The 27,634-nt window shown below is 41.7% G+C and overlaps 2 protein-coding genes across 6 annotated transcripts; one reads left to right on the top strand and one right to left on the bottom strand.

The window, feature by feature from the left end:
• The first annotated feature begins 109 nt into the window (after positions 1-109).
• On the top strand, positions 110-10,736 carry LOC135113586 (molybdenum cofactor sulfurase-like). The gene is made up of 12 exons (XM_064028875.1): positions 110-308; positions 1,296-1,452; positions 1,873-2,558; positions 2,917-3,057; positions 3,655-3,855; positions 4,289-4,491; positions 4,740-4,856; positions 5,294-5,987; positions 6,150-6,368; positions 7,005-7,123; positions 7,256-7,360; positions 7,773-10,736. The coding sequence occupies exons 1-12, from the start codon at positions 209-211 to the stop codon at positions 7,971-7,973; spliced, it is 2,943 nt and encodes a 980-aa protein (XP_063884945.1). The 5' UTR covers positions 110-208; the 3' UTR covers positions 7,974-10,736.
• LOC135113587 (E3 ubiquitin-protein ligase RNF19B-like) lies at positions 8,886-27,474 on the bottom strand. 5 transcript variants are annotated; one of them, XM_064028876.1, is made up of 11 exons: positions 27,382-27,474; positions 25,065-25,316; positions 22,011-22,231; positions 21,285-21,897; positions 20,660-20,804; positions 19,777-19,952; positions 19,029-19,126; positions 18,155-18,350; positions 16,356-16,539; positions 15,743-15,893; positions 8,886-15,625 (listed from the first exon to the last, which is right to left on the bottom strand). In XM_064028876.1, the coding sequence occupies exons 2-11, from the start codon at positions 25,288-25,290 to the stop codon at positions 15,044-15,046; spliced, it is 2,592 nt and encodes an 863-aa protein (XP_063884946.1). In that variant the 5' UTR covers positions 25,291-25,316; positions 27,382-27,474; the 3' UTR covers positions 8,886-15,043. The 5 variants fall into 5 exon arrangements, with proteins under 5 accessions (XP_063884946.1, XP_063884950.1, XP_063884948.1 ...); XM_064028880.1 differs by having other exon boundaries at positions 19,816-19,952; XM_064028878.1 differs by having other exon boundaries at positions 27,335-27,471.
• Between the last annotated feature and the right edge of the window lie 160 nt (positions 27,475-27,634).

Genomic DNA, 27,634 nt, shown 5'->3' with positions numbered 1-27,634 from the left:
AAAAAAATGTCACATAATTAAACAACATAGAACAAAATCAAGAGAGAGAGAGAGAGAAACTGGAGAGACCACAGCAGTATGATAGTTTTTCCCACGTGGCGCCGCGTTGATGTAAGTGAGATCAGCTGACTGGCGGCGAGTGAAGGCTGCGGGAGAGAATGAGAGTCACTTTACTACCAGTGTGTTCCTCCTCTAGGCTGCGAGGAGGATGGAGCAGGGCAGTGGTTCTCACATTCTCTCCTCCCTGAAGGTTCCTCCGTCTTATAATGTAGAGGAGATTGTGGTTAATGAGTTTAGTCGCATGAAAGGTGAGAGGAATATTATGTTGGTTATTTTGTGGATTTAATGGCTTATTGTTCAAGGTTGTGTGTTAAAAAATGTGTTCTTATAATTTGTATTTGTGGTTCATTTCGTTAGATTTTGGGTTTTTTTAATTGATTAGATTTTTTTTTCTGGTTTTACTGTATAATCCGCTTTTTTTTTTTTTTTGAGGGGTTGGGTGTACGGTTGTTACTCAAGGTTATGATCGACGGTTTTGTTGTTAAATATGGTGTTCTCGTTTGTGCTCAGGTTAATTTACCAGAATCGGGTTTTTTTTTTTTTTTGACTAGATTTTTTACGTTGAGCGATCTTTTTGCGCGTGATGGTTCATTTTATATGTTTTTTTGGTACTTGTTAATGGTTTCCTCCTTACTTATCAGGGCTAACATATGTTCACCGTTTTTTTTTTTTGAGGAAGTGTTCTTAAAATATACAATGTTTTCTGTTGTTCATCTTATATTAGTGGTTATTGACAAACGCACTGATAAGAAATGCATATATAATGACTATCGGTGCATTTATTTACTCTTTTTATGAAGAGTACTTTTTTTTCTTTTGTGATAATAAACAGGTATATTTTAGTGAAAGAAAAGAATTTACTTTTATCTGATAACTGGATAAAATTGTTTCCCTCTTGTCATGCTCTTATCTCATCCCTGTTATTTTACATTCTGCTACATTTATCATTTATCTTCTTACACATTTACCTTAAACTAGATAATACTCACCCACATCCTTCTTTTTTTGTGATTTCTGATGCATTGTATTGCTTCTCAGGCTATCTTCTCATTGTATCTCCTTTTCCTCATCTCCCTTTTCCTTTTTTATTCTCTTCTATCAACCTTTTCCTTCCTTCTTTACTTATTTCACATACTTTAGACATTTCATCCATCTTCCCTTCCCAAATGCTGCTGGTTCTGCTTCCCTCACTGCAACTCTCCACCCCCCCCTCCTCACCCCCATCCCTCCCACAGGTCAGTGCTACCTTGACCATGCCAGCACAACCCTATACAGTGAGAGGCAGGTACAAGAGGTGATGAAGGAGCTATCTAGGTCTCTCCTGGGTAATCCACATTCCCGTCATACCCCCAGTGACACCTCTACTCAGAATGTAGAGGCTGTCAGACACAGGTAGGATGAAAGTTGCATACTTAGATCAGTAAACTGTATAAAGTATTGATTAGTTATTTATACTTTGTTGAAGTTGTGTGGGGGTCTTAAGCTGTTTGAATTCTATGAAGTGTGAAATTCTAAATCAAACATGTGAATTCTGTGGAAATTATACTAAATTAATTTCTTAAACTGTACATAAAGTATATGATATGAGGTACTTGTAACTAATTCAAAATAACATATAAATAAATAGATAAATAAAATAAAACATACCATGTGTAACCTATGTCATAAATGTGAAATATATGAGATGTATATAACTCACTTTGTGCATTCTCTATTTGTTGAATTCCTAACACTTCAGTTGTTACTTTCTTAAGGGGACTTTGTAACAAGTTTTACCTGAAACACAGAAATAATTTCTTGTCAATCCTTCAGGATCTTAAAATACTTCAACACCACAGAAGAAGAATATGACTTAATCTTCACATCCGGTGCTACAGCTGCCCTGAAACTTGTGGCAGAGCACTTTGACTGGAACCCTGGACAGCAAGCAGCACTAGAAGACCCCACAGCACTCACCAGCTCAGAGAGAGACACCACAGAGCTGAGGAACAAGTCACAGCACTGCAAACGGAACAAGGAGGAGGAATCAAGTGCAGGAGCTTTTGTGTATGTGCAAGAGAACCACACCTCCGTCCTGGGCATCAGAGGGCCTGCCCATAAAGCTGGATGTGACGTCTACTGTCTCACAACCACAGAGGCAAGAGATCTGCTGAAGGAGGATGTTATGAATGTTACTGATGCAAAGGAAGTTTCTGTATCTAGCTGTAAGGATGCTGGGAATAGCAGTGAAGACTCAAATGTGACTGAATGCTGTAAAAATCATCCTAAAAATTCTTGCAGTCCAAGATCCTCCACTACAAAAACCTGCTCACCCTCACCACAAGGGCAAATCAAGAGGAGGAACTGTCTCTTTGCATACAGTGCCCAGTGTAACTTTTCAGGTAGCAAGGCACCCCTGCAGTGGATCAGGAGGGTGCAGGATGGGGCTCTACATGGCCTCCTCTCAACACCACCAATGAACAGGCAGGCAGCAGGGAGGAGCAGCACTGAAAGCAGAGGTTGGTGGTCATCTTTTCATGGTGTTAACCCTCTTACTGCTATAGACATCTTTTTTATCCTTCAGATCACTGTAGAAATTGTTTGCATGGACAGGAAAAAAAGAGAATAAGAAGTTGATTTTTTTTTTTTTTTTTTTGCATTACATCTGAGAGGATGTAGTACAAAAGTAAGTATCTAAAAAGTTGTACTAGGTCATAATAGGAAAAATTATTCAGCAGTGAGAGTTAAGAGTGTGATTATTAATAGTGATGATGTCAAAAGCTCACCAGTTCCCTCTTGATAAATTTTCATTCAACATTGCACAAAACGTTGATTATACAAACACAGCAGGTAACCATTCCCTTCCACCCCCTGCAGGATGCCCTCAAGGCCCGACCTGGTATGTCGTCCTAGATGCAGCAAGCCTTGTGGCCACCTGCCCTCTGGACCTGACTCGCTGGAAGCCGGATTTTGTCTCAGTGTCCTTCTACAAAATCTTTGGGTACCCAACTGGTCTAGGTGTGTACTGGGAAGCATGGAGTGTGTGAGGGTGACTGAGGACTAAAGATACAAGTGAATGCAAGTGAATTTCAAACTGTAGCAGCAACTGAGCTTTAATTACAATGGCAGGTAGAAGTCAATCTTATAATCTTGTGCATTTTACTCCTTTGTGTTTTATGTTTTCTTTTAATATCAAGTTCTGTAATCCACTAGCAGTAACAAAACCTGATAGTTGATAAGTTCTTAGTGCACCAGAAAACTTAAGACTGAGAACAAAAATGCTAAATATGGTATGAGTGAGTACCATTATTCAGCTATAACTACCAATAAGTCTGTCTGATTTTACTATTCTGCGCCAACAAAAATATTAGGGAAAAACCATAGTAGTTATTGTATAAAGGAAGAAACTACAATATAAAAGAAGGTATGAAAAGGGAATCTATAAAATAAGCATAAGAGGAGAAGCTGGAGAATTTAAGAATACTGAGCACTTACAAAAGAATCAAGAGAGAGAGAGAATCATTTTCCAAGAGTCTACCATATTTCATAACTAAACAGTTGCTTACCTTGCATACAGGAACTCGAGCTTACCTTTACAGTCTTCCCTTCCTTCAGGCTGTCTGCTGGTGGGGCGGCGGGCATGGGGACTGCTGCAGAAGACATACCACGGAGGAGGCACAGTATTAATGGTAGACTCAAGAAATATTGTGACTGTGCCAAGACCTACACTTCATGAGAGGTTTGAGGATGGCTCCCTGCCTTTCCTGAGCATCCCAGCACTGAGACATGGCCTGGACACCATCGAGAGGCTGACAGGTGGGTAGGTTGGTGCCGTGCCATGCCAGATTTCAGCATTGAGTGATTCTTATGCTGCAATAACAAGAGGTAATAAGTTGTCAGAAGTAAACATAGAAATTAAATTCAAGGGGAAGAGTAATAATGATCAAGAAATAAGTGAAATCATTAAAGAAACTTGTAATATAGCAGAAATAAAAGAATAAAGAAGGCAGTATTAAGAAACAAAAAAAATTGAGGGTTTTCTTGTGTATTTTTATAGAAATATGGATAATAACTATAATCAGCAACTACTACTTCCACTATTAATGATAATGATAACAAAATAATAATAGCAGCTATAATAATTAAAAATAATAATAGTAATATTAAATTAATGATAATGAAAATAACAACAGCAACAACAATAATAACAACACACCACCACCACCACCACCACCACCACACTCCCCAGGCGGCATCCAGAACATCGAGGCCCATGTGTACCGCCTGGCCCGCTACACCCACCACACCCTGAGGAGCATGAGGCACGCTGGGGGAACACCCGTGGCCCACCTGTTTTTAGCTCCTGGCGATACCTGGCAACCTGACACTCATGGTTCCATTGTCAACTTTAACCTCAAGAATCCTGATGGCTCTTATGTTGGCTATGCTCAGGTGAGGCAGAAATTTATTGTCTTTTTCTTATAGTTGTTATGTTGTTATCATTTATATAGTTTACTCTCAATTTTAGTGAAGAATTTAACACCTTTGTCTATTAACGTACTAAGTATTTCTCTTTTATTTTACATTTTTCTTCTTTAATTTATCACTTCATTTGGTCATTTGGGGGGTTTGCTTAGGTCTATATCAATTTTATGACTTCCACTGGTGCCTTTACATGGATTTTCACCTTAATGTCACAGGTGGAGAGAGTCGCATCACTGTACAACATTCACCTCCGCACCGGCTGTGTGTGCAACCCCGGGGCGTGTCAGGTGCATCTTGGCATCACCCCTGAAAAGCTCATTGGTCAGTTTAAGGTTAGTATGGTTAATCATTGCTTTTTCCTCCTATTTTTCTTCCTACTGTTTCCCTGTGTTTCATAGTTAGTATGGTCTGGAAGTTATTGTTTTTCCTTCTCTTTCTCCTCCTATGTACTCTTTCTTTGTGGCTTTTTCCTTCTTTACCTTTTTTCTTCTTATCCTCCTATTTTTCATATACTCTTCCTCAGATAAGTGATGTTAAACTACTACCTTATCCTCCTCCTCCTCCTCCTCCTCTTAACATAATCCCAGAAGAAAAAGAAAAAAAAAATTAGTGATTAGATAATAATAATAGTAATAATAATAATAAGAATGACACTAGCTATAAACAGAAAACATTCATGAAAGAAAACTCAGAGCAACATTTTCCTTACCAATCTCAACCTGACCTGACCAATCCTAATCTGACCTGACCTGACCTCATCCCTCTACAGGCAGGTCATGTGTGTGGGGATGCACTTGACCTGGTTGATGGGGAGCCCACTGGGTCAGTTCGGGTCAGCTTTGGTTATTGCAGCACCTACAAGGATGCTGACCAACTGCTGAGGATGGTGCAGGAGTGTTTTGTGGAGCAGCCAATGACCTTTGACCTGACCTGGATGGAGGGGGAAGTTGACCTAAGCTGGATGAGACAGGAGGGAGGGGCAGGAGAGATTGATAAAAAAGAAGAGGGTGATAGTAATGATAGTGGAAGGAGAAAAGGAGAGACAGATGCAAATGAGGAAAGGAAGGTTGAGTTATTGGATAAAGGAAAAGTAAACATAACAAATAATAAAAGTAACAATAATGGGAATAATAACAACAACAGTAACAGCATAAAAAATAACCCTCCGACACAAAGTCACAGAAACACAACCTCATCTTCTGTCCCATCAACTCGCAACATAACCTCAAGCACCCAGGACTCCCCTCATAGACTCACAGACATAGTGGTGTACCCCGTGAAGTCCTGTGGTGGGGTGCGGGTGGAGGCGTGGTGGCTGGGCAATGCGGGGCTGTGGCTGGACCACCGCTGGATGGTGGTGACTGGGGGAGGGGCAACACTCACCCAGAAGAGGCTCCCCAGCATGGCTCTAATCTCACCACGCTTTAACTTGGAGTGTGGGGAACTGGTGCTATCTTTTGAAGGTGAGTGGTGGGGATGGTGGGGATGTTTGCTCTCACTTATTCTCCCCACGCTTCATTCTCTTCTCTCTCCTCCTCCTTTCACTTCTGAAGATGAAAATTATGGTAGCCTCATCCCATTCCATCCTTTCTGCCTCAAACTCAACCTAAAAATGTTTATTTCAGGAGAGGCAGAGGAACTATCCATCCCCTTGAACCCCACAGAGCCTCTAGATACCACAAGAGCATCCCTGTGTGGTGGGCGGGTGTGTGGGGTGCAGGTGCAGGGCCTGGACTGTGGGGAGGAGGCAGGGGACTGGCTCTCCAGGATGCTGGGGATGCCTGACCTGAGGCTGATGATGCAGACCAATCACCGCCCAGGGAAGCTGGGCAAGAGAGGCTCAGGTAAGCTGGAGACATGCTGAAGGGCTTTTATGTAAGAGAGGCATTGTAATAGGACAACAAAAAGAACTGAAAGAAGAAAAACAATCAGTTAGCAAAATCAGAAGAGCATTTAGCATGAAAATAGTAGAAGATAGCAAGAGATGTAACATTGTGGCAAGGAGAGAAGAGCTGAAGACAATCAGTTAAAGGAGAGGAGTTAAAATGAAATGCTTTTGATTCCACACTATCAGTTTGGTTTTGTATTGCAGTATTAATTAATAGTGTGTATAGATAATTTTTGTGGCCAGGTTTTATATTGTAATATTGGTGGTGTGTATGGGTAACAACAGATATAATGTTACTGGAAAAAAAGAGAGTTTGGTTTAGAGTACTTTTGTTTAGCTAACTTTTTGCAACAGTGGAGACATCCCAGCATTATCTAAATGATCCAATCCAGTGCTAAAGAAATTAAAACTAAGTAAAACAAATTAATTGAACTGATCCTTGACTGCTGAGAGAAAACACACACCCATCCACATATCATCATCTAGTGAATAAGAATGAAAGTGATGGAAATTACACACCCATTCACATAATACCATGCAATGAATAGGAACAATAGTGAAAGATTATGAACTACCCATCTTCTTGGCCCAGGTGCATCAGGGGAGAATCTGTCACTGGCCAATGAGTCTCAGTACCTCGTCATCCACCGGCCAAGTGTTCGCAGTCTGCTGAAGGAGATCAACAGCAGAGGATTAGAGGCACTGACTGAGGTAACCTTGACACCTATATGAGAGAGCAACATGAGGGACAGTGGTAATAGAAGAGACGATGACACCTAAATGAGTAACTGGAGAGGCGGTGACACCTAGATTCTTTCATCACTACCCTTGTTTTTGTTCCAGAATGAACTGTTGGAGCGATTTAGAGGCAACTTGGTGACAGATGGAGGAGAGGCATACGAGGAGGACTCCTGGGACACATTGACAATAAATGGAACAACTCTGCAGGTAGGACAGTCACCAGGGATGTCAAGGGAATGTAATTGCATTTATTTCTGACTACACTTTGCTTGAATGTGTTTATTAGTGGGAATGGTGTGAAAGGTAAAGGAAATGTAGTAAAGTTATTGTATATGATGATGATGATTGTATATAATGATTTTTACTCCTTATTTACTCTTTATCTTCACTGACACTGCTCTGGTTGGATGAATGTATTAATGAGAACTGTGATTGGTAATAAAAATGTTGAATGATTGTATATTAAGTGATCATTATATACAAGTTTCCTGCTCCTTATTTACTCACTGATACTCCCATTAAATGTTATCTGTCACATTATCAGTCACAGAATTATCTACATATACTATCAGTCACACACCTTTCACCTCTTACTAACTGACACCGTTGGCACTTTCAGGTTCAGGGATGCTGTCGGAGGTGCCAGATGGTGTGTGTGGTGCCAGGGTCAGGGCAGCGCACAAGAGAACCCATGCTGAGTCTGTCTGCGGCACGTGGGTCTTCTATGTTGTTTGGGGTCCATGCCTCAGCCTTGCCAGCATCTGCAAAAGAGAAGAGGGAGCTGTGCGTGGGAGCATCAGTAAAAGTGACTGTGAAGTAAAGGATATTGCAGCCCTGAGAAATAGATGTTGTAGCAGTAAAAGTGATGAAATAAAGGAGAGATGCTGCCTTGAGAGAATAGAAAAGGAAGGTGTGTGTGGAGGAGCATCAGTATAAGTGACCATGAAAGATTGCAGCTCTGACAAAAAGATGAAATTTCAGTGTTAGTGATCTTGTAAAAGGAAGACTTGAAAGAAAAAACAGAGCTGTTTGGGGGGCCAGCAGTAGAAGTGACCATGAAATTAGAGATATGGCATCTGTAGAAAAGAAGATAAAGCTATAACAGTAGAAGTGATGATGAAATAAGGGAGAGATGTAGTTTTGAGAAAGAGAAGAGAAAGTTGTGTGTAGGACCAGCTATAGAAGTGACTTTGAAATAAGAGAGAGATATGACCTGAGAAATAGAAGCTGTAACAGTAGAAGAGATCATGAGAGAAATGCTGGCCTGAGAAGGAGTAGAGAAAAGTGTCTGGGAGCGGTAGTTGTGACCATGAAATGAAAGAAGATACAATGCCCTATGTGCTTTAAGAGATAACAGTTAGCTCAAGAATTACCGTCCATATCAGAGATAATCTTTAATTGGTGCAGTTGGAAAAGACAAAAGAATGATGGATATGAATGTGGATGGAAGCAGGTGATGTAGGCCAAAGAACAGGCAGAAATGTTACATAAGAAACATGAGAGAGGTCTGAGTGTAACAGAAGACAGCTTTGTGGTTTTAGTACATCAAAAAAAGACAGGGTTGATATATGATGCTATTCATTGCATTTGTTAGATAAGTTTTAAATATTACCAAGTTTGAAGGTCATATTGATGTGCCACAATTTTTCATTCCTGTAAAACATAATTCTGTGATAAATTATGTCTCAGATTCACATTCCATAGAAATATACTGAGAATACAAACCAGTGCAATTTATACAATATTTATTGTGACAAATTTACATTACATCTGGTTATTTACATGTTATTGACAATATAATCTATTTTACACTGACATGTAGTTTCACTTTAATAATAATACTCTTCCAGTTTCATGACATTTAATAAATGTTGGACCTTCCTAACTCTCCTCTCGTGTGTAGCTCCTGCCACCACTGCATGCACACACCCATCTACACACACACACACACTTTCTCTCTCTCTCTCTCTCTCTCTCTCTCTCTCTCTCTCTCACACACACACACACAGGATGGCAGTAGTATCAGCCTTACACATAACACAGCAACTGATGCCCCAAGGACCAGGACGGCCTCACCTGGGCATGACATGAAAACAAGCATCCAACACATGGGGCAAGGGAGGGTGGCATGATGCTGCCATGTCCCCCACAGCACAGTAAAACCCTTCCTGTCAACACACAAGTATAAAATCACACCTGGTCCAGCAGCCACCCTCAACGGTGCAGCTGGGAGGCCCGGCAGCCCATAGCAGCACTGGACTAGGGCAGGGACTTCCCTGGGAACCCCTGAGGGTGGGTAGCTTTGTGCCTGGAGCTGCAGAAAATGGAGTGCATGCACAGCCAGTCTTATATTTGTGCCTTCAATTTATGCTATGTACATTTCTTCCACAAATCATAACCTAAAAAATGTCTTCCCAGGAATATATTCTAAACAAAAATGAAGGATACATCCATTCAGGGGCATGTTTTAGTCACAATTTGAGAGGAAATAATATAAAAAGACAAATAACCAATAGAGTCAATCAGAGGCTTCCACCACGCTGACCCATGGAGGACAAACAGAGGCAGTACTGGGTTGTTACTCTACACACTGGAAAACACACACTTTTTCCTTCGGGATAACACAGACATGACAACACTGCATCACCGGCAGAGATGCAAGGAGAGCCAATGGACACGTGCAGGTCACCACCACTGGACCCCAACACCTCTATTGTCCCGTGATGCACCTCACACGGCAGGACAGTCGATGCAAGCAAGGCGGTGCACTAAGAGGCTGAGCAAAGTTTGTCCTGAGAGTTGGGACACGGGCCGTCCCTCTCTCAAGTCCACTCTAAACATAGACACAGCATAGATTCACATCTTGGTAAAATAACGATGCACCACAGTTCTATAAAAACCACAAATATACACCATCAACACCGCTGAGGAAGTCATAAGTAAGCGATTTATGGAAAAAAATGCCTTTCTTCTTTCTGCGCACATTGATATTTTCAGTAGTAATTTGCCTTACTGGATCTCACTTGCGGTCATACAGATTATCACTTCGAAAACTTATATTGGCAGGAATCATACAAAGGAAACTATATATTATTATTTGTGCTTCAGGAGACATAGAATGTACAGCCTATTTATTTCACCCAGACTTTTGAAAATCTTATGAGCCCTAACCTTTTCTTAACTCAAGGACTGAATCACATTTGCTTCCCTGACACACTTTTTCCTGCACCTCATATGAAATGTAAGATGCCAAACACTTCAGCCAATGAACTAAGACTAAGGGCAGGGTTGATGAAGACACTTTCAAAAGCTACAAAACATAGTGGTAATTTAATGCTATTTACACTGACGCGTTCGGAGTTTCACGACAGTTCATAAGGAGTGACGGAAACTTGACCCTTAGGTATTTAAGTATTGCTTTGGTAGAGAAGACTGTCCAATCCAGTACCTATGTCTAGACACCATATTTGTGTGAGAGAGAGAGAGAGAGAGAGAGAGAGAGAGAGAGAGAGAGAGAGAGAGAGAGAGAGAGAGAGAGAGAGAGAGAGAGAGAGAGAGAGAGAGAGAGAGAGAGAGAGAGAGAGAGAGCATGAGAATGTGGCAAAACACAAGAAAAAATGGAGTGACAGAAAAAGTGAAGACAAATATTAGACTGCCAATTTCTAACATCATCACCACCACCACCACCACCACCACCACCAGTGACAGTGGAGCAGACACAGTGGGTGGATGGGTAGAGTAGGTGGTAACATCACAGGAAATAGTGAAACTGGTACAGACTTTCAGCAAACATAAATATACTCTGTTTTTTATCCTTTTTTCACACATGAATATAATGTTATATACACAAGCTCACCACATAGTATTGACAAATAATAACCACCATGAAGAAATAGATATGCATTGTGACAAAAAAAAAGGGTAAAAATGAAGGACTGCATTTGCATAACATGAAACGGAGGGACACAATGGGAAGAGAGCACATTGATAACACACAAACATACACACACACAAAGAAAAAAATAACTAGATCACTCCCTCATTTGCATAACATGAAGTGTATTATTGGGCACTATGAGGAATGAAGTGTGGAAAATGAAGATCCACTACAGATGGCTTCCTATTTTGAGCACAACAGGAGTGGCTGAACGACAGAAGGTGGCATTCCGAACCTGCCAGATCATCATCCCTTGGAAGGACCACGATGAAAAGTAAAGGTTTGGGGGAAGGACGATCCAGAAAGGCAATGGAATAAGGTTAACTGTTTGCTCTGCTTGTCTCTTAAACCACTCACTCTCTCACTCACACAGCCGTATTCTCATCCTGTGTTGCAAGTCTGGGTGGGCGAGTCAACCCATTCAATGCCAGTATTCAGAACAGTAGTACCTATGGTAAGAGTAATTTTGGTGTCAATAACAGTTGTACTTAAATAAATGTGCAGGTATAATGATCTCCATATAGTCTATTTCAACCCTACTGCAAAGAAAGTATTAACAGATAGTACTGCCACAAACTGGGAAATCAATGTGCAGGTGTAAAAATATCTATATGATCTATTTTAACCCTAATGTGCAAAAAAAAGCATGAACTAATAGAGCTGCCACAAACTGGGGAGTCACAAGTCCCTGGAGTCTGGCAGTGAAAGGTCTGTGACAAGAGAACACTCCTCTTCTTAAAAAAAATAAATATATCTACAAAAAATTTTCTATACATAATAAATCTAACTATAATAAATATGAAACTATTGTGTGAGGTCAATAAGAATGTGGCAAGCTCTGACAATTGTGTGTGTGACAGCCTGCCTTGTATGAGAAAACCTTTGTATGTCTAGAAAAATAGCACTATGGTAACATTCCTAATAGTATGAGTCTTCAAACCTGTCTGTGCTTTTGTACATGACTAACATAAGAACAAAATAAACAAAAGAAAGTTTGAGCATTAATAATAAACAAGAAATAAGAATATCTGCTTGGGCATGATGTCCATTCTACATTCCAAGATAAAAGAATTATAAGGATCTGATATTTCACACAGTACGGCTGAGAATATGGCTGATACACACACTAGTTGATTTCCTAACTTATTTTTTCATCTGCTTACTTGCTCATTCATACAGTCAGCAACTCAAAAGCACACACACATGCATAACAACAAACATACATACCTTGCTTCAACACACACACAAACACAGAAAAAACTGCCACTCACTGCCACCCTAATAATAATACAACGCTGTCAGTCCTCCTGGTATCTTGCACTCCACTTGCATGCCACTGAGTCACTTACCAAACCAAGACTACAAAAGAATGCACCACTGAGTCAATCTTTCAGGGCTGCATCTTTCCTATTCTGGTGTGGGTCAAAAACTGCAGGAAATCAGCCCAGGATGGAGGGGATAAAGAGGACCAGGTTACTAAGAGATAAGATTTGTCCCTCACTCACTACTACATGCAGCAGTTGTGAGGAGAGAGGGGAATAAGAGAAGACAAAGGGAGGGGTGAAGGATTGGAGGTTAGGACAACAATATAAGTAAAAACAGAAGAAAGGAATAGAGGAAAGGAAGAGAATGTTAGGAGAAAACTGAGGGAAGGATTGGAGGAAAGGAAATGTTATGAGAAAGAGAATGTTAGGAGAAAAACAGAAAGAAGGGATGGAGGAAACGAAGAGAACATAAGTGAAAAATGAAGGAAAGAGAGAGAATTAGGAAAGAGGAAGGACAGGAATTGTAAACAGAGTACAACCAATACAAGTAAATGATAAAAGAAAGAGGAAAAAAAGAATGGAGATTGTAACAAGAATATAGTAAATACAAGGTGGAAAATATAACTGCTGCAATGCCTGAATGCTTAATTCACATACACACACACACACACACACACACACACACACACACACACACACACACACACACACAATGTACGTAGAAGCAAGCAGTTCTCCATGGCCTAAATGTAAAATTACGTTCCTATCATTATTATTCTTTTTTTGAGACTACACAGTACAAACGTATGAAACTTTGGGTTCTTTGGACAGAATGTTTCAGCAGCTTGCATGTGTGTGGCAATGACAACACACATCACAAAATAATGAAGTGAATTCCTACGACGCTTTTGCTACAACCACTCACTCCATAAAAAAAATATATATATATAAAGAAAACTGATCACCAAGAGAACAAGAGAGAGAGAGAGAGAAAATGAGAGAAAATGAGAGACAGACAACACAGAATAAAAAAAAGATTGACGCAAAGAATATTAAAGACATCTTGAGCGAAAAATCACGCGATGGAAAGAGAGAAAGAAAGACCTCTGGCCACGCTTGTTATTTAGACTAAAACACATACGTAGTAGGGGAAAAGGAGGAGAAAATACAAAAGTAACATCCAGGGGGGCGTCACCACACTAATCCCCACTTACTAATACCCAATGGTAGACACTTACGGCAAAGGGACTGCCCATCTACTGCCCTCTTGTGTGGTTGGGGACCTTGGAGAGGAGGAGGAGGAGGTAGAGGAAGACAGGGAAGAGGATAGTAGGGCTGTGGGTATGTGTGTGAGTATTTAGGATGTGTGTTGGGTATTGGACAGATTTGTGGGTAGTAGGTTATGCGTTTGGGTACTGGGGATGTGTGAGTAGTAAAGGTTTGTGGGTATTGGGGGTAGATGAGTGTATACTGAAATAGGTATGAAGTGTGTACTGGGGCATGTGTGTACTGAAGCACATGTGGATATTGGCTGGGGCAGGTGTGTGCATTCTGGGGCAGTCCATGTTTCTTTGTGCCAAGTGAAGAGGTGAGCAATCGCTGACATGACAAAACATGACATTCAGACAAACCAGGCAGCAGACGTGATGATTCGATATGCTGGCAAGGAGAGGCAGGAGGAGATGACAGTGAAGGAGGAGGAGGAGGAGGAGGCACTATCATAATATGCACCATAATTTCTTTATCACTTCCCTTCCCCAGTGGCCTCTCATGCCCTTGGTGTCCCCATGTCAGGGCTGGAATGTTTTGTTATGGCATGGAAGGAAGGAAGGGAAGCAGTGACACACACAAACACACTGGGATGCTTAAAGGAGGAATTCTGAGCCATGTGTCATCACAAATTGGTCACTAATTAGGAATGGCTTCATCAGTGGGCCTTTATCCATTTTTACCTTATGAAATGTGATGTATGAGAGGGTGGAAAGAGCATCCACCCAATTCTTTGATGTTCCCATCAGACCAGCAAAATATACAAAATAAAATAGAAATCTGGAAATTCAACACAAATTCAAGAATCAATATTTCTAGTAAAGATAAAATTCTTTCATGCATCATATAACATAAAAGGCCATTAACAGTAATACTAAAAATAACAACTTAATAGAAACATTACAAATCCTAAGAGATGAATTTTATTTTTTTTGGTTTGAAGTCAGGAAACAATCTTTCATGAGTAAACAACTAAAAGAAAAGACTCTGGAATACAAGCAAACATACTGAGAGAGCCAGTACGGGTTTGCTGATCTGAGCAGAATTAAAACAATGAGTGGAAGCATGGCTCATTTTTCAAATACTAATTCTGTCCCAGTGCGATGAGTGGTGGCCCTCTCCACCAGGCCACAGCAAGGCGGGCACCACACGTGTGGCCGTGTTCATCCCCCTCACTCCTCCCTTCCTCCCCACACTGCCACTGAGGGTCATGTCCCAGATCACTGCCACCCCACCAGGGCCTCTAGCTTTCTGGGGCCTCCCCCAATACTTGCCCTGCCCTGGCTGCCTCCCCCTGCCCCTGAGCCAGCAACGCCCCCAGGCAGATGCTCCCCCCTGGGGCACCATGTGGTGGGGCACCACATCTCACTGTCCAGCTGAGGCATACAAAAGAGGGAAGAAACAGTTATCACAGATGAACTACGTATCCACCTTAGGGAAGGACTCGCACCGTGCTGGGCGCTCAAAGCTCCGGTTGGACTTCCCTTCTGCACTGGAGGCCCGCCGCCGCCGTCCCCTGCGGTGGGGGTGTGGGGCAGGGGGGCCATGGGGGTGGTGGACAGCAGCCAGCACTGGTGAGCTGCTTTGGGGGGTTGCCGCTGCCGCTGGGGACTGGCTCTCCACCTCCGGTTGGCTGTTCAGGGAAGGGGGGCCGGCAGAGGGAGCCGCCTGGCCCTCCTCAAAGCTGAAGGGGCTATCGGGCGCCTCAGCCTCCTCCCCATCGTCGTCCAGAGTGAGGGCCACGTGGTCCACCGCCTCTGGCCCGTCTCCCTGGAATGTGACGCCTCGGCCACCAGAGGCACTGTGCCGCCGCGAGAACTGCCGCGCTGTGATGATGGCACTCACACTGTCCAGCCGCAGGTCAGCTGAGCCAGAGTCACTGGCTGGCGGCAGTGAGGAGTGCAGCCCCAGGCCAGCAGGGTGGGGGCCCAGGCCTTCCAACACACCGCTGGCACTGTCTGCTGCACCGCCAAGGTCTCCCTCTGCCTCGCTCTCACACACCTGTAGCACAAACATTTCCAGACTGCTCAGGGTGAAACAAACACCCATAAAACTAATGCCCTACAAAGTGCCACAATGCCAAGTGTCTGGCAAGAAAAGGGAGGCAGCACCACCAACCTTATACTGCAGGAGTGATCCAGCCAAGCCACGCAGCGAGGCATTCTCAGTGTCCAGGGTGTGAGTGGACCGCTCTGAGATGGCCAGCGAGGCCGTCTCTCCACTGGCTGTTGACCGAGTCCCTTGTGCTATGTCTACATGAACCTCCAACCTGGGATGGGGTGAGAGTAGTGCATGTGGAGGCTAACAGAAGACATGGAAGAGAGGGAACTAAATTATGGTAAGAGAAAAATTATAAGTATACTTGTAAGTGAAGACATGGACGAGAGAAGAACTAAATCATGGTAAGACAAAAATTATTGAGTACTAGTAAGTGATAACACTGAAGGGAGGAGCTAAATTATGGCAGGAAAAATATCATGAGTACTGGTGAGGCAATCCAATGGATAATTAGATAAGGTTCTGTGTAAACTTTCAAGCTGCAAACAGAATAAAAGGAAACTGATAGCACTGTGAACTATAGATTTCAAAGAGAGAGAGTTCAGTTACAAATTATTAAACAGAATGAAGAAAATAATCCCTTCAATTAACTCTGAACAAAACAAGAAACAACCCAAGCATCACAAGAGGAACAAACACCAAAGAAAACTACACCATGACAAAGGAGACTCACCTATTTGTTCGGGAAATGCAGGAAGAGGCAATGGAACCTGTTAGGGAAGCAGGGGCAATGGCTGTGTTACTGGCACTCTCTCTATCACTCTCCGCCAGGGCATGGGCAGCCGAGTCAGCTGAGAGGGATGCTCCACAGGACACCTCCCCAATGCTGGCTGTTCCTCCTCCTACATGACTTGACTCTGAATGGGAGCAAAGAAAAGTGACAAATGAGGCTTGGTTGTTGAAGGAACTATGATGTGAATTTGTAAACGTGAATATTCATTTATTTTCTCCTAGGGTGTGTGTGTGTGTGTGTGTGTGTGTGTGTGTGTGTGTGTGTGTGTGTGTGTGTGTGTGTGTGTGTGTGTGTGTGTGTGTGTGTGTGTGTGTGCTTTGTTTGGGGTACTCAGTGTGGGGATGCTGGCCTGGTATACAGATAGATGGATACTTTTGTTATTATTTTTCTTCCCAGTCTTTTGTATCTGGTGTTTTTATTCAATTCTCTACTTCTTTCTTAAATGTATCATGCACAATGAGTCTTGACTGCTGAAAAGAGAATATGAAATGAAAAGTTTATGAATGTATACTTCTTTCCTTCATCATCCATATTTGTTGTTTTTGTTTAATCTTCTATTCTTGCTCTTGTATGTTATTTCTTATTATGTGCACAAAAGCTAACAGCTGCATATGAAAAATTATTTGTTTAAGGGTAAGCTGTAGCAGTCACAGAAAACACTCCTGGTGTTATTCATGATGGCGGAGTTAGTGAGTAAATGAATGGCAAACACTGTAACTCAAATGTGCTAAATATCAATGGAAGATAAAAGAGAGAAAGACAAAGAAAAGTGGGAGTAACAAGTGGATGATCAAGTGTGTTCAAAGGAGATGGAGGAGATGAGGACATGGAAAGAATTAAATAATACTGTCAATTGTAAAACCAGGAGATTCTGAAAGGATACCCTCAAGACTGGGGAGGTCAAGAGAGAGGGAAAAGATCTGTGCTGTCACATTAACTTATCTTGAGACTATATCTCTATACCAGACCAACAATTCAGGCACCAAACACTCAAACACACATAAAAGAGGATATGTCTGATAATTTAAGGGATGGTTACCAATAATAAAGGCAAATGAGTGAAGGATGACTGGGAAAAACACTCTGGGTTAAAATATAGGTTACTTTTTAGGCCAGTTACAAGAAATTAGTAAATTAGATCAATGAATAATGGATAATGGATGAATTCATGGGTTACTCTGTTTAGTAAAAGAGCTATCTTGGCCCCCACTCCACCTCTCCTGCCACCAGTGTTATCTGTTACTATTTATACAAGTTTGTTTATGCTATCAGATTATTTTTTTTGCCTGTGAGGAATATAGGTATGATTAATTTCATATGTATGTACTCTCTCTCTCTCTCTCTGTCCACTTCAGTCCTCATTGCTTGGTCTGTTTTCCAAATCCTTCAGTCTGTCACCTGTTTATCAGACTGTCTTCTTTATGTACCATTTATCTATACACGTTTCCTGTTCATCATTTATTTTTTAGTACATGTCTGCCTGTCCTTTTTTTTAAATACTACTCTATTTACCAGCTCTGAATGTTTCTTGTTCATAATCTATTTTTTCACAGTACATGTCTGTCTGTCTTTCTTAACTACTGTTCTGTTTTCCAGCTATGTATATTTTCTGTCCATGATCTATTTTTCAGTATATGTCTGTCTTTTCTAAGTGCAGTTCTGTTCAACATCAATGCATGTTTTCTATGTAACTTGTTCATGGACAGTTATCTGCATCATTCTGTCTGTCATCCGTTTACCTGACTGTCTTCCGGGCAGGCCAAAGACCATCCCGTTCTCGTCGTCGAAGGCTATCCTCACCCCCGAGGCAGACGTGGTGACGCCGCATCCCCCTGAGCGACACAGCGACACGGGCACCACACCATACACGTAGGCCAGCAGGATGGGCACCCCTATGCTCACTGCCAGGCCCGCCAGCACTGGGGAGATGACAGCCTGCAGGGAGACAAGGATGTTGTGAGTTGTGTGTGTCTTAAGGAAAGGCAGAATCAGTTGGTAGGGAGACAATAGTGATCAGTGTTAATTAAAGTGGGAAAATTGTTAATTACAGTAAGGGGGTTGATGGAGATAGTTCTTAAAGAGACGATTTCATCAAATAAAATGATGACCAAGCATGAGGATGCAAAAGGAAAGGAAAGTATGTTACGGAAGTGAATATATTATATAATTACATGAAGTGTGCAAGAAAGAATGAGTATTGATATTCTAGAAATGATGAGATATGTGTCTGGTTTAAAGCATGAGGTTTAAGAGTGATGACTATTTCTCTTATTCTCTTTTTCCTGCAGGGAGATGAAAGGTGAGATTGTCTCTGGTGTGAGGAAAGGAATGCGTTTTTATCCAAGAACTGTATTGATGATTTCATTTAATTTCCCACATTTATCTTTTGTACTGAATCCCTGATTTTCTCTTCAAGGATCTGGGACTTCTAGTGGACATATTTTCTCCCATTACTTCTGCTGCCCTTGCCCTGAAGCCTCTCAAACACAAAAAAAAGATAAAAACACAACAAAACAAATCAACACCACAACACACACCATTACTACAACCAAGGAAACTGTCACATCAACACCATCCACTAAAGTCTGTCAGCCCAGCTTCACCACCACTAACCGAGGCTGTCACTCCGCCCACCACTGCCAGGTTGCGTCGATGTGGATTGCTCAGGGCATACCGCGCGTGGAGTCTCCTTCCTACCCAGATGGGGATGCCTGTGGAGGAGGTGAAAGAGAAAGGGGTCAAAAGTGAGGCTCATGTAGGGTGAAAGGGGAGTTACTTAGTGTGTCTAGTTAATACTTGGTCAACATGCAGAGAAAAGCTTGATAGAATTACAAGGAGGAAGAGGAAGAGGAGGACAAGGACTGGTATAAATGAAAATAAATGCTTGATAGAATTACAAGAAGGAAGAGGAAGAGGAGGACAAGGACTGGTATAAATGAAAATAAATGCTTGATAGAATTACAAGAAGAAAGAGGAAGAGGACAAGGACTGGTATAAATGAAAACCAATGCTTGATAGAATTACAAGAAAAAAGAGGAAGAGAACGACAAGGAGGTGTATAAATGATATAAGCTTGATACAATTATGAGAAGGAGAAAGAGGACAAGGAGGAGTATAAGTGATAATAAATGCTTAACAGAATTACAAAGAGGGAGAGGAAGAGGAGACACCATGACTATACATTTTTGTTCTGAGTTATATTGCTACTATTTTTTTTCTGTGAGGGACAGTATTAACATCTATAGTACTGTAGTAGTAGTAGTAGTAGTAATAGTAGTAGCATCAACAGCAGTGGCAGCAGCAGCAGCACCAACAGGAACAGCAACAGCAGCAGCAGCAGGAGTAGTAATAGAAGTAGTACCTAGTATTAAGTTGTGGTAGTGGTGGTTGTCTCCCTCACCTATGATCATGGCTGGGACAGCAAGGCCCGCCACCAGGCCAATGCCCAGGGGAGCCCCCACCAGGGTGCCCAACTGCCATAGGATCTTCTTCTTCCTGGACCACGGTTTCTTGCCCCAGAAGGTGCACCCAGACGGACTGCCGGTGAAGGGATAGGTCAACATTTCCTTCCAATATGGTGATGAGGTAGCAAAATTAAGCATTATTTTCCTTGTCTGGTCTTCCCCTCAGCAAGGTAGCAACAGAAAAAGACCACTAAAGATAAGGGAATGATAAATAGACAGTGTACAGCATATATAAACTATATCTCTTTAAAATAGTGTGATTTTCCCTGAAGGCAGACTGGCATCAGCAAGAGCACTTCAAAACAAAGTAAAAATATAAAGACAAGAATCAAACATCAACATAATACAGTTGCTATGTGCTATAAATATTATAGAGATATACACTAGTAGATGCAGTTCACACATAGTGCTTCTCTCTCCCTTCCCAAAAACTGACACTGAGGAAAGATCCAGAAAACAGCACAATACTTTAACACAAGAAAGTTACATGTGATTATACATATAAGCATTAAAAAATAAATAAATAAATAAAAAAGATATTGTTTCATACATACATCAAATAACACAAAACCCATCCCTTCATAATAAGACCATTCCCAACACTGCACCTACACTACGAGTATATAAACATCAGAAACAAAATAACACAATCTCTTTCCACCCATCTATCATAACCACACCCAAACCTACAAACACTCCACTCAACACATCTACCACTTGCACACCCATCATCCAGTCTACCTACACCTTTCAACACCAACCTACATCCTCACAACTTGCCTGAGATAGTGAAGGTCTGAAATTTCCTTCATGCACAGCCAGCAGAACTCAGCACCACACACACTGCAAGTCATGTGGTTGCAGGAGCCATCGTCCATCTTCACTATCAATACTTGGCAACGGGGACACGCCTTCACATCATCACCTGGGGAAAGGAAGATAATGATGGGGTGGGGAAAGGTGATGTGGGAACGTATGGGGTGTAGAAGTGGAGTTAGATAGGAAGTGGGTTTGTGTGGATGGATGAAGTGTGATATAAGGAGTGTGTGTGGTTGGGAGATAGTTAAGTGTTGTGTGTAGTGAGGCAGTCAAGGATTGGGCATGTCATCAATTGACTGACTGACTGACTGACTGACTAACTGATGGACTGATTGACTGACTGACTGATGGACTGATTGACTGACTGATTGATGGACTGATTGACTGACTGACTGATGGACTGACTGACAGACTGATTATTTGATGCTGAAGAATGTCATATGAACGTAGAATAGATGAGAAAGTATATAAAAAAGAGAGATGAGAGATGACAGCCACACACAACAGAAGTCCAATGAACTGCCTCACTCTCCTAATAAGAAACGTGCCACTCCTGCATGAAAGAGACTCATTGCCTCACACTCACTAGTCTGGATGTCATGCAGGTAACTGAAGGAGGACAGCAACATGTTGGGGGAGCGCTGTGCCCGGGCCATGTCACAGGTCTGGTTTGGGTGCCACTCTGCCTTGCAGTGGTAGCAGAAGTAGCTGCCGCACCCTGGCCGCTCACACTTCAGCTTGGGGCACCCGGCACATCCTGAGGCCACCACTGCATACCCACAGTCTGGGGCGGGGCACCAGCGTGTGTCAGGGTCCGTGGAGAGGACACGGCGCAGCATAAAGTCCTCAAACTTAAAGGAGAGAAGTGCGTTGTCAACAATGGCGTGGATGTCTGATGGATGCATGAGTTCACTGCACTGTGGACAGCTGATGTTGACTCTGGACTCTGTGATCTCCACTCGCAGGTACTGGCGCAGGCAGGCGAGGCAGGCTGAGTGTGGGCAGGACAGCAGGGTGGGGAATGCGTCGCCAGACACCTCCTGCAGGCACAGTGGGCACTCCCTCCGGCCTGCCTCCCCTCCTCCTGTCGCTGCTGTTGCCCCAGCAGGGGGATCTGTAGGGTGTGGGCCGCCACTGCTGGCTGCTGCAGGGGTTGCTGTGGCCTCCCCGCTGCCCTGTGTCGCACCACCACATGCACCCTGAGACACACCACACGTTACCAAATTATCATCCTATTCTGGCTGTTGTTACATTGTGATTCCCAGTGTCATATAGTGAAGAATACATTACACACACACACACACACACTCACCCCTTCGGATGAGCAGGATTCCCCCCTTGCAGCACCCCGGGATCCCACAGACCCCCGCCTGCTCCCCACCAGGCTCCTTCCTCCAGCGTGGTGGCGTCGGATGGAACTCCAGCTGGGAGGGTCACCTGGCACACTCCCATCACCTGTCCCACCACCAAACGAGTCACCAACACTACCACTACCGCCGCCACTGCCCCCTTCGGACTCTATCGTTAATTTGTCTGTGGGAGAGAAGGGAATAAAAATGCTCTAAGTGCTGAATTGCTGTGCTCTTTTTTAATCATCAGGCGCTTCATGGGGGAAAAGTTAATATAAGCAATTTTTATTGATGTCATTCGCCAACCTTCCTCACACTGTAAAAATGGTTTGCAGTGAGACACAGGAGAGAAAAGAAGGTTAACTTTCCCTTTTCACACTTAAGAAATATCTATGAGAGTTCAGCACAAGAAAACTTTAGCAGAGAAAGGGTCGAAAATGAAAAATAAACAAAGAAAGAAAACAACAATGACTTAGAACTCTTAGTAAGATAAATAACTATCATACTATTATCAGTGCAACCGATACCACTTCCCCCCTATCATTATCATTACCAACATCATCAATTTACTGACTGAACGCCAGAGACAGAATGACTAATACATAAGTAATACAAGTAACACCTCTGCTGCATGCAATGCTTATAAAATTTAGCGAGTGGTGAATATTCCCTGCCAGCATCATCTCCTCCATAATCTGTGTCATCCCTATCATCATCCTTGTCACAGAATGTAAACAGCTTCAGAAAAAAAGGGTCAACAATTATTCCATAAAGATAAGAGTGAGATAAGAAGATCATTCATTATCAAGATTCTCTCATTATTACTATTCCTCCTCTTCACTGTAAAGATTCATCACCGGCTATACAGAATCTTATCAAAACAAGTAAACAAACAAACAAGCAATATCTATAAGGCAAATAGCCACTGAAATAACACATTCTGACGTAAGACATGATAAATAATAAATGCAGTAAGTGCCTAAACAAGGGAGCGGAAAAAAATCATAGATATTGGTGAAAGATCATGATATATTAGTTACAAGTGGAAACCAATGTAAAAAACTTAATTTGATGCTTGTTAGATGAGAGAGAGAGAGAGAGAGAGAGAGAGAGAGAGAGAGAGAGAGAGAGAGAGAGAGAGAGAGAGAGAGAGAGAGAGAGAGAGAGAGAGAGAGAGAGAGAGAGAGAGAGAGCATATATATTCGCAGATAAATCATAACAGCAAATCAGTAATAAGTAGAAACCACAAGACGAGAATAAATTAAAATAGGAAGTGGCTAAATAAACAAAGAAATGCATACACTCCTGAAAAAAAAATCCCATTAAATCAGAGTACAGCGTGAATCATTAGTATCTCGTAAAAGCGTCAATAAGACACTCCAATGACGCCCTGACTGGAGTTATCGTGGTGAGGAAACATTTCAGTCTCTACAGCAACATTTGTCACCCCTGACTAACAAATACTTATCTCTCTATCTGATAAGCAGCGCCTGTCATCACGGCTCGTTGTTTTCCCAGATGGTTATCACTAGTATCTCTAGTTTACAAATCTTTTTAACTATGAATCATGGAGGGAATGCTGAGTTATTTGTTATGGTTATGGAAGATTCAGCCAATATTTTTTTTGACCTTCCTGGGATCTGAATCTTTATAGGGGTATCTAGACATATCTAGTATCACCACCTCAAACAGAACTTAAGAATACAAGAAAATAAGGAAGGGTACAAGAAACCATCAGGCCTACATGTGGCAGTCTCTGTATTAAACCACTTACATATTTCCACCTATCATCCATAAATTTGTCTAATCTTTAAGAGCTCCCTATGACTCTGCACTAACAACCTAATCAATGAGTCTATTCTATTCATCTACTGCCATTTGAAAACTTATTCCTTTTCTTTAATCAAACTTTATCAAGCTCTGAACCCATTATTTCTTGTCCTGCCCTGATTACTGACCCTGAAGAGTGACTTACTTAACAAACACAAAGAAACCACACTTCCCAACACTAAACATGGCAAGCCAAAACAACAATAGGAAAGATAGTGCTGGCTCATTGGCGTCTTAATATATTCTCACCACATAAACAAGATGAGGCATGAATATAAAAATAGGTGACTCATTGTTCAAGTGATGAATATTATCAATCATTAACCTTCACCCTGGTACAATATCAACATGCAGAAGGTCAGTAATTGTATGTGTATCTTTGCTTAAGACAATACTGGAGGCAGTGACCAGAGGGGGAAGCATGTGAAAGTATACAGGGAGAACTTTCACTACAATATGACCTCTAAGGAAAGCTGGAAACAATACTACAGTAATAAATTAAATAGACAAATAAAATGCCATGTAATAAAAAGCAGATGTGTAAGCAGGTGAAGGTACACAAGGAAAAAACTTTCACTGTGCCTGACATGTCCATGAAATCATCAGCTGAACATGTGGAAGCAATATTGTGGCAGATTAATTAAATCTACATATAAAACTACATGAAATTTGGGATGAAAAAAAAAAGATACAAGAACAATAGTACCAGAAAAAAAAGGAATAATAATGAAAAAAAAAGTAAAATAAAAAATAAAACCAAGAGCAATAGGAATAATAAAGAAAAAACTGAAAAAGACCAATAGTAACAGTAAAAAATAAAAAAAACAGTAAAGAGCAACAATAACAGTAAAAAAAGAGTACAAAAGCAATGAAAAAAAAAATCATATATATATATATATATATATATATATATATATATATATATATATATATATATATATATATATATATATATATATATAACAAAGACCACTGAAAAAAGTAACAAAGCATTAATAACAATAAATAATAGCTAATGATGAGCACAACCAATAAACTAACACTCATAACAACAACACTGCACCACACCAACACACACCACACCACACCACACCAACACACACCACACCACACCACACCAACACACACTACACCACACCAACACACACCACACCACACCACACCACACCACACAGCATCACACTTACATGAGGACGGTGGTGTGCGGACTCTCTTGGGCCTCGTTCGAATAGAAAATGGACTGTTGAAGATCAGCGAGCGGAGCGACATCCTTGGAAACCCGGACGTGGATGACGACGAGCCACCACCACCGCCACCCACTACACCACCACCACCGCCACCTCTCTCCATGCTACTGACGGAGGGGTAGGTCCTTGTTCTGACCCCACCGCCACCGCCGCATGGCTCACTCATGGTGTTGTGCACTGTGACACCTCAGCCTGCAATGACACATCCATGCCTTGTTGACACTTCCTGGTGACCCTTCTCTGGTAACCTCACATGACTTGGCATTGTCTTGGCCTTTTAACTACAAAGGCTGCCACATCAGTAAAGAACTGTGTGGTGCATGACAGTCTAACAGCTACAGGTGTGCTGCTGTTATTTATGGTAACTTTATTCCTATTCTCTGTTGTACGGTGCTGCCACATGCATGATCACAAAAGCCAACAGTAAAATTTGCAATGAAAATGGAAACACAAAGCTGCCACACCTGTAAAAATCTGTAACTGATCTATGTTCCATCCATGAATGTTCATGTAAGAAGAATTAAGACAGATCAAATGTTCGATCTATAAATGTTTAAAGATATAGATAGGAAATAATTTTGTTCATTATACTGATTAATGGAAGGACTCAAACATTGTGTGCATAAAAACAGACAAAACATGTATCAAGAAATACATCAGTGAAAAAAAACAGGCTTCTCTCATAAAAAAATAAAAGTTTTATGATGTCAGTCATTAAATCAAGTCAGAAAATAAAATAACCTCATATTCAGTTAAGCAATAACAACTTAATCACTCAACAGCCACATACTTCTATTATGAAAATTACGAACATAAAATAAAGTTAATCACAATTTCACTAACACCCAGTGAATGATGAGTGGCTGAGTGCAGAATTGCCAATGTAGAGAAGCCTGAGGAAGAGTGAAAGAGAGAAGAGCAAGTAACAGAACAAGTAATGTACCAGGGTTTCATTATTCCCTGACACTAGCCCTCTCACACACTAAAACACCAAACAAAGCAAGACTAATTCTCACATACAAAATAAAGATCTGAACCCACACTCACTTATAACCTCACCCCACAATGCAACACTAATTAATCTCCACCTCAACACAGAATTCTGGTAAGAACATAATATGGGAAGCTGCAAGAAGCCACCGGGCCTACACGTGGCACTCCCTGTATGAAATGTACCTATTTCCACCTATCTTCCCCATCCATAAATCAGTCTAATCTTCTCTTAAAGCTTCCTAATTTCTTTGCATTAACAACTTAATGATTACTGAGTCCATTCCATTCATCTACCACTCTATTTGAGAACCAATTTCTTCCTATTTCTTTCTTAAACCTAAATTTTTCAAGTTAGAACCCATTATTAGGTAAACTTATACATATTCATGAGCTGACATGTAGATAACCCAACGAACTCATGTGAACCCATTAACTTAACCTTTTACTCCATAACCCCCCACTGGAATCCTACCTCAAAGTAAACTCAGCCCTTTAAACCCATTAATTTAAACCCCCAGACCACAAACCCATTGAAATTCAACCCAGTAAACCAAGCATTTAAACCCCATTGAACCTCACCCATTAACTTAACCTTTCACCCATAAACGTCCCTTGAAAGCCACCCACAAGCCACTCAACCCATTCCTTTAAACCCACACGTAAATCTAATCCATTAACCCCACCTTTAACCTCACAAACCCACTTTTAAATGCACTGGAACACTTCCAAAACTCACTGGACCCACTTACACGCATACTAACCCACTTAAGAGACACTTCCTGCACACAACTTTTCAGCATCACATCTTTGACCTGATTTCCTGTCCTTGACTATGCACCTGTTCAGCACTTGTCGTCTCACCTGGCCCCCTGACCTCAGCTGACCCACTCCCGCCCCTGCTGACCTGACCTGGGGTTTTAAGGTCAGAAATAGGTGAAAATACGAGATCAGGTGAATATTAGGTCACTTGGCCTTGAAGATTTAAATGGCTTTATATTTTTTTCACGTTTTTAGGGTAAAGGGGAGACTGCTAGCACTAATTAGGGTCAGGGGCTTCTTTCCCTTGTCCCTGGTTCACTGACTCGACCGAGAAACGTCAGGGAAAAGGTTTATCAGGATATTTGGGCATGTGTCAGTCAAGGCCAGCCCAGTCCCTCTCTCCTACCGTCACTCCGCACTCGCTCACACCTCACTCGCTATTCTCTCGACATTCACACCTCTGCTCCTGAGAACTGAGTGTCTTGGGGTTAATTCTCACTCTCACATTTAACCTCGTATGTGCTTCCACTGGTGAGCAAATGGCGAAAATGTGTCACTGCACCCCTCTACCTCCCACTCCGGCCGCCATTGCTCTCCTCTATTTTGATAGGAGTAAATTTTAGGCCATTCAATTCATCTACGGTCATAGTGGTTTTCTGTTTCTGAGTATTTTTCATTTTGTATTTAACTATTCTCAAGTCTCTGAAATTTTTCAGTCCATTAATCTTCATCTCGATATTTAAAGAGATAAATTTTGG

The sequence above is a fragment of the Scylla paramamosain genome, chromosome 26 (genome assembly GCF_035594125.1).
Source record: "Scylla paramamosain isolate STU-SP2022 chromosome 26, ASM3559412v1, whole genome shotgun sequence".
Lineage (NCBI taxonomy): Eukaryota > Metazoa > Arthropoda > Malacostraca > Decapoda > Portunidae > Scylla > Scylla paramamosain.
This window is presented reverse-complemented; position numbering and strand designations above follow the sequence as displayed.

What these genes read in the sequence shown, in the direction of transcription:
- LOC135113586 (XM_064028875.1), top strand. Translation starts at nt 209, where the DNA reads ATGGAGCAGGGCAGTGGTTCTCACATTCTCTCCTCCCTGAAGGTTCCT. An exon ending in GTAGAGGCTGTCAGACACAG is followed by an intron (nt 1,453 to 1,872) that starts GTAGGATGAAAG and finishes TCAATCCTTCAG; the next exon opens with GATCTTAAAATACTTCAACA. An exon ending in TAAATGGAACAACTCTGCAG is followed by an intron (nt 7,361 to 7,772) that starts GTAGGACAGTCA and finishes TGGCACTTTCAG; the next exon opens with GTTCAGGGATGCTGTCGGAG.
- LOC135113587 (XM_064028876.1), bottom strand. Translation starts at nt 25,290, where the DNA reads ATGAGTGAGCCATGCGGCGGTGGCGGTGGGGTCAGAACAAGGACCTAC. An exon ending in TCAGACCTTCACTATCTCAG is followed by an intron (nt 19,953 to 20,659) that starts GCAAGTTGTGAG and finishes CTTCACCGGCAG; the next exon opens with TCCGTCTGGGTGCACCTTCT. An exon ending in TGGGCGGAGTGACAGCCTCG is followed by an intron (nt 18,351 to 19,028) that starts GTTAGTGGTGGT and finishes GTCTCCCTGCAG; the next exon opens with GCTGTCATCTCCCCAGTGCT.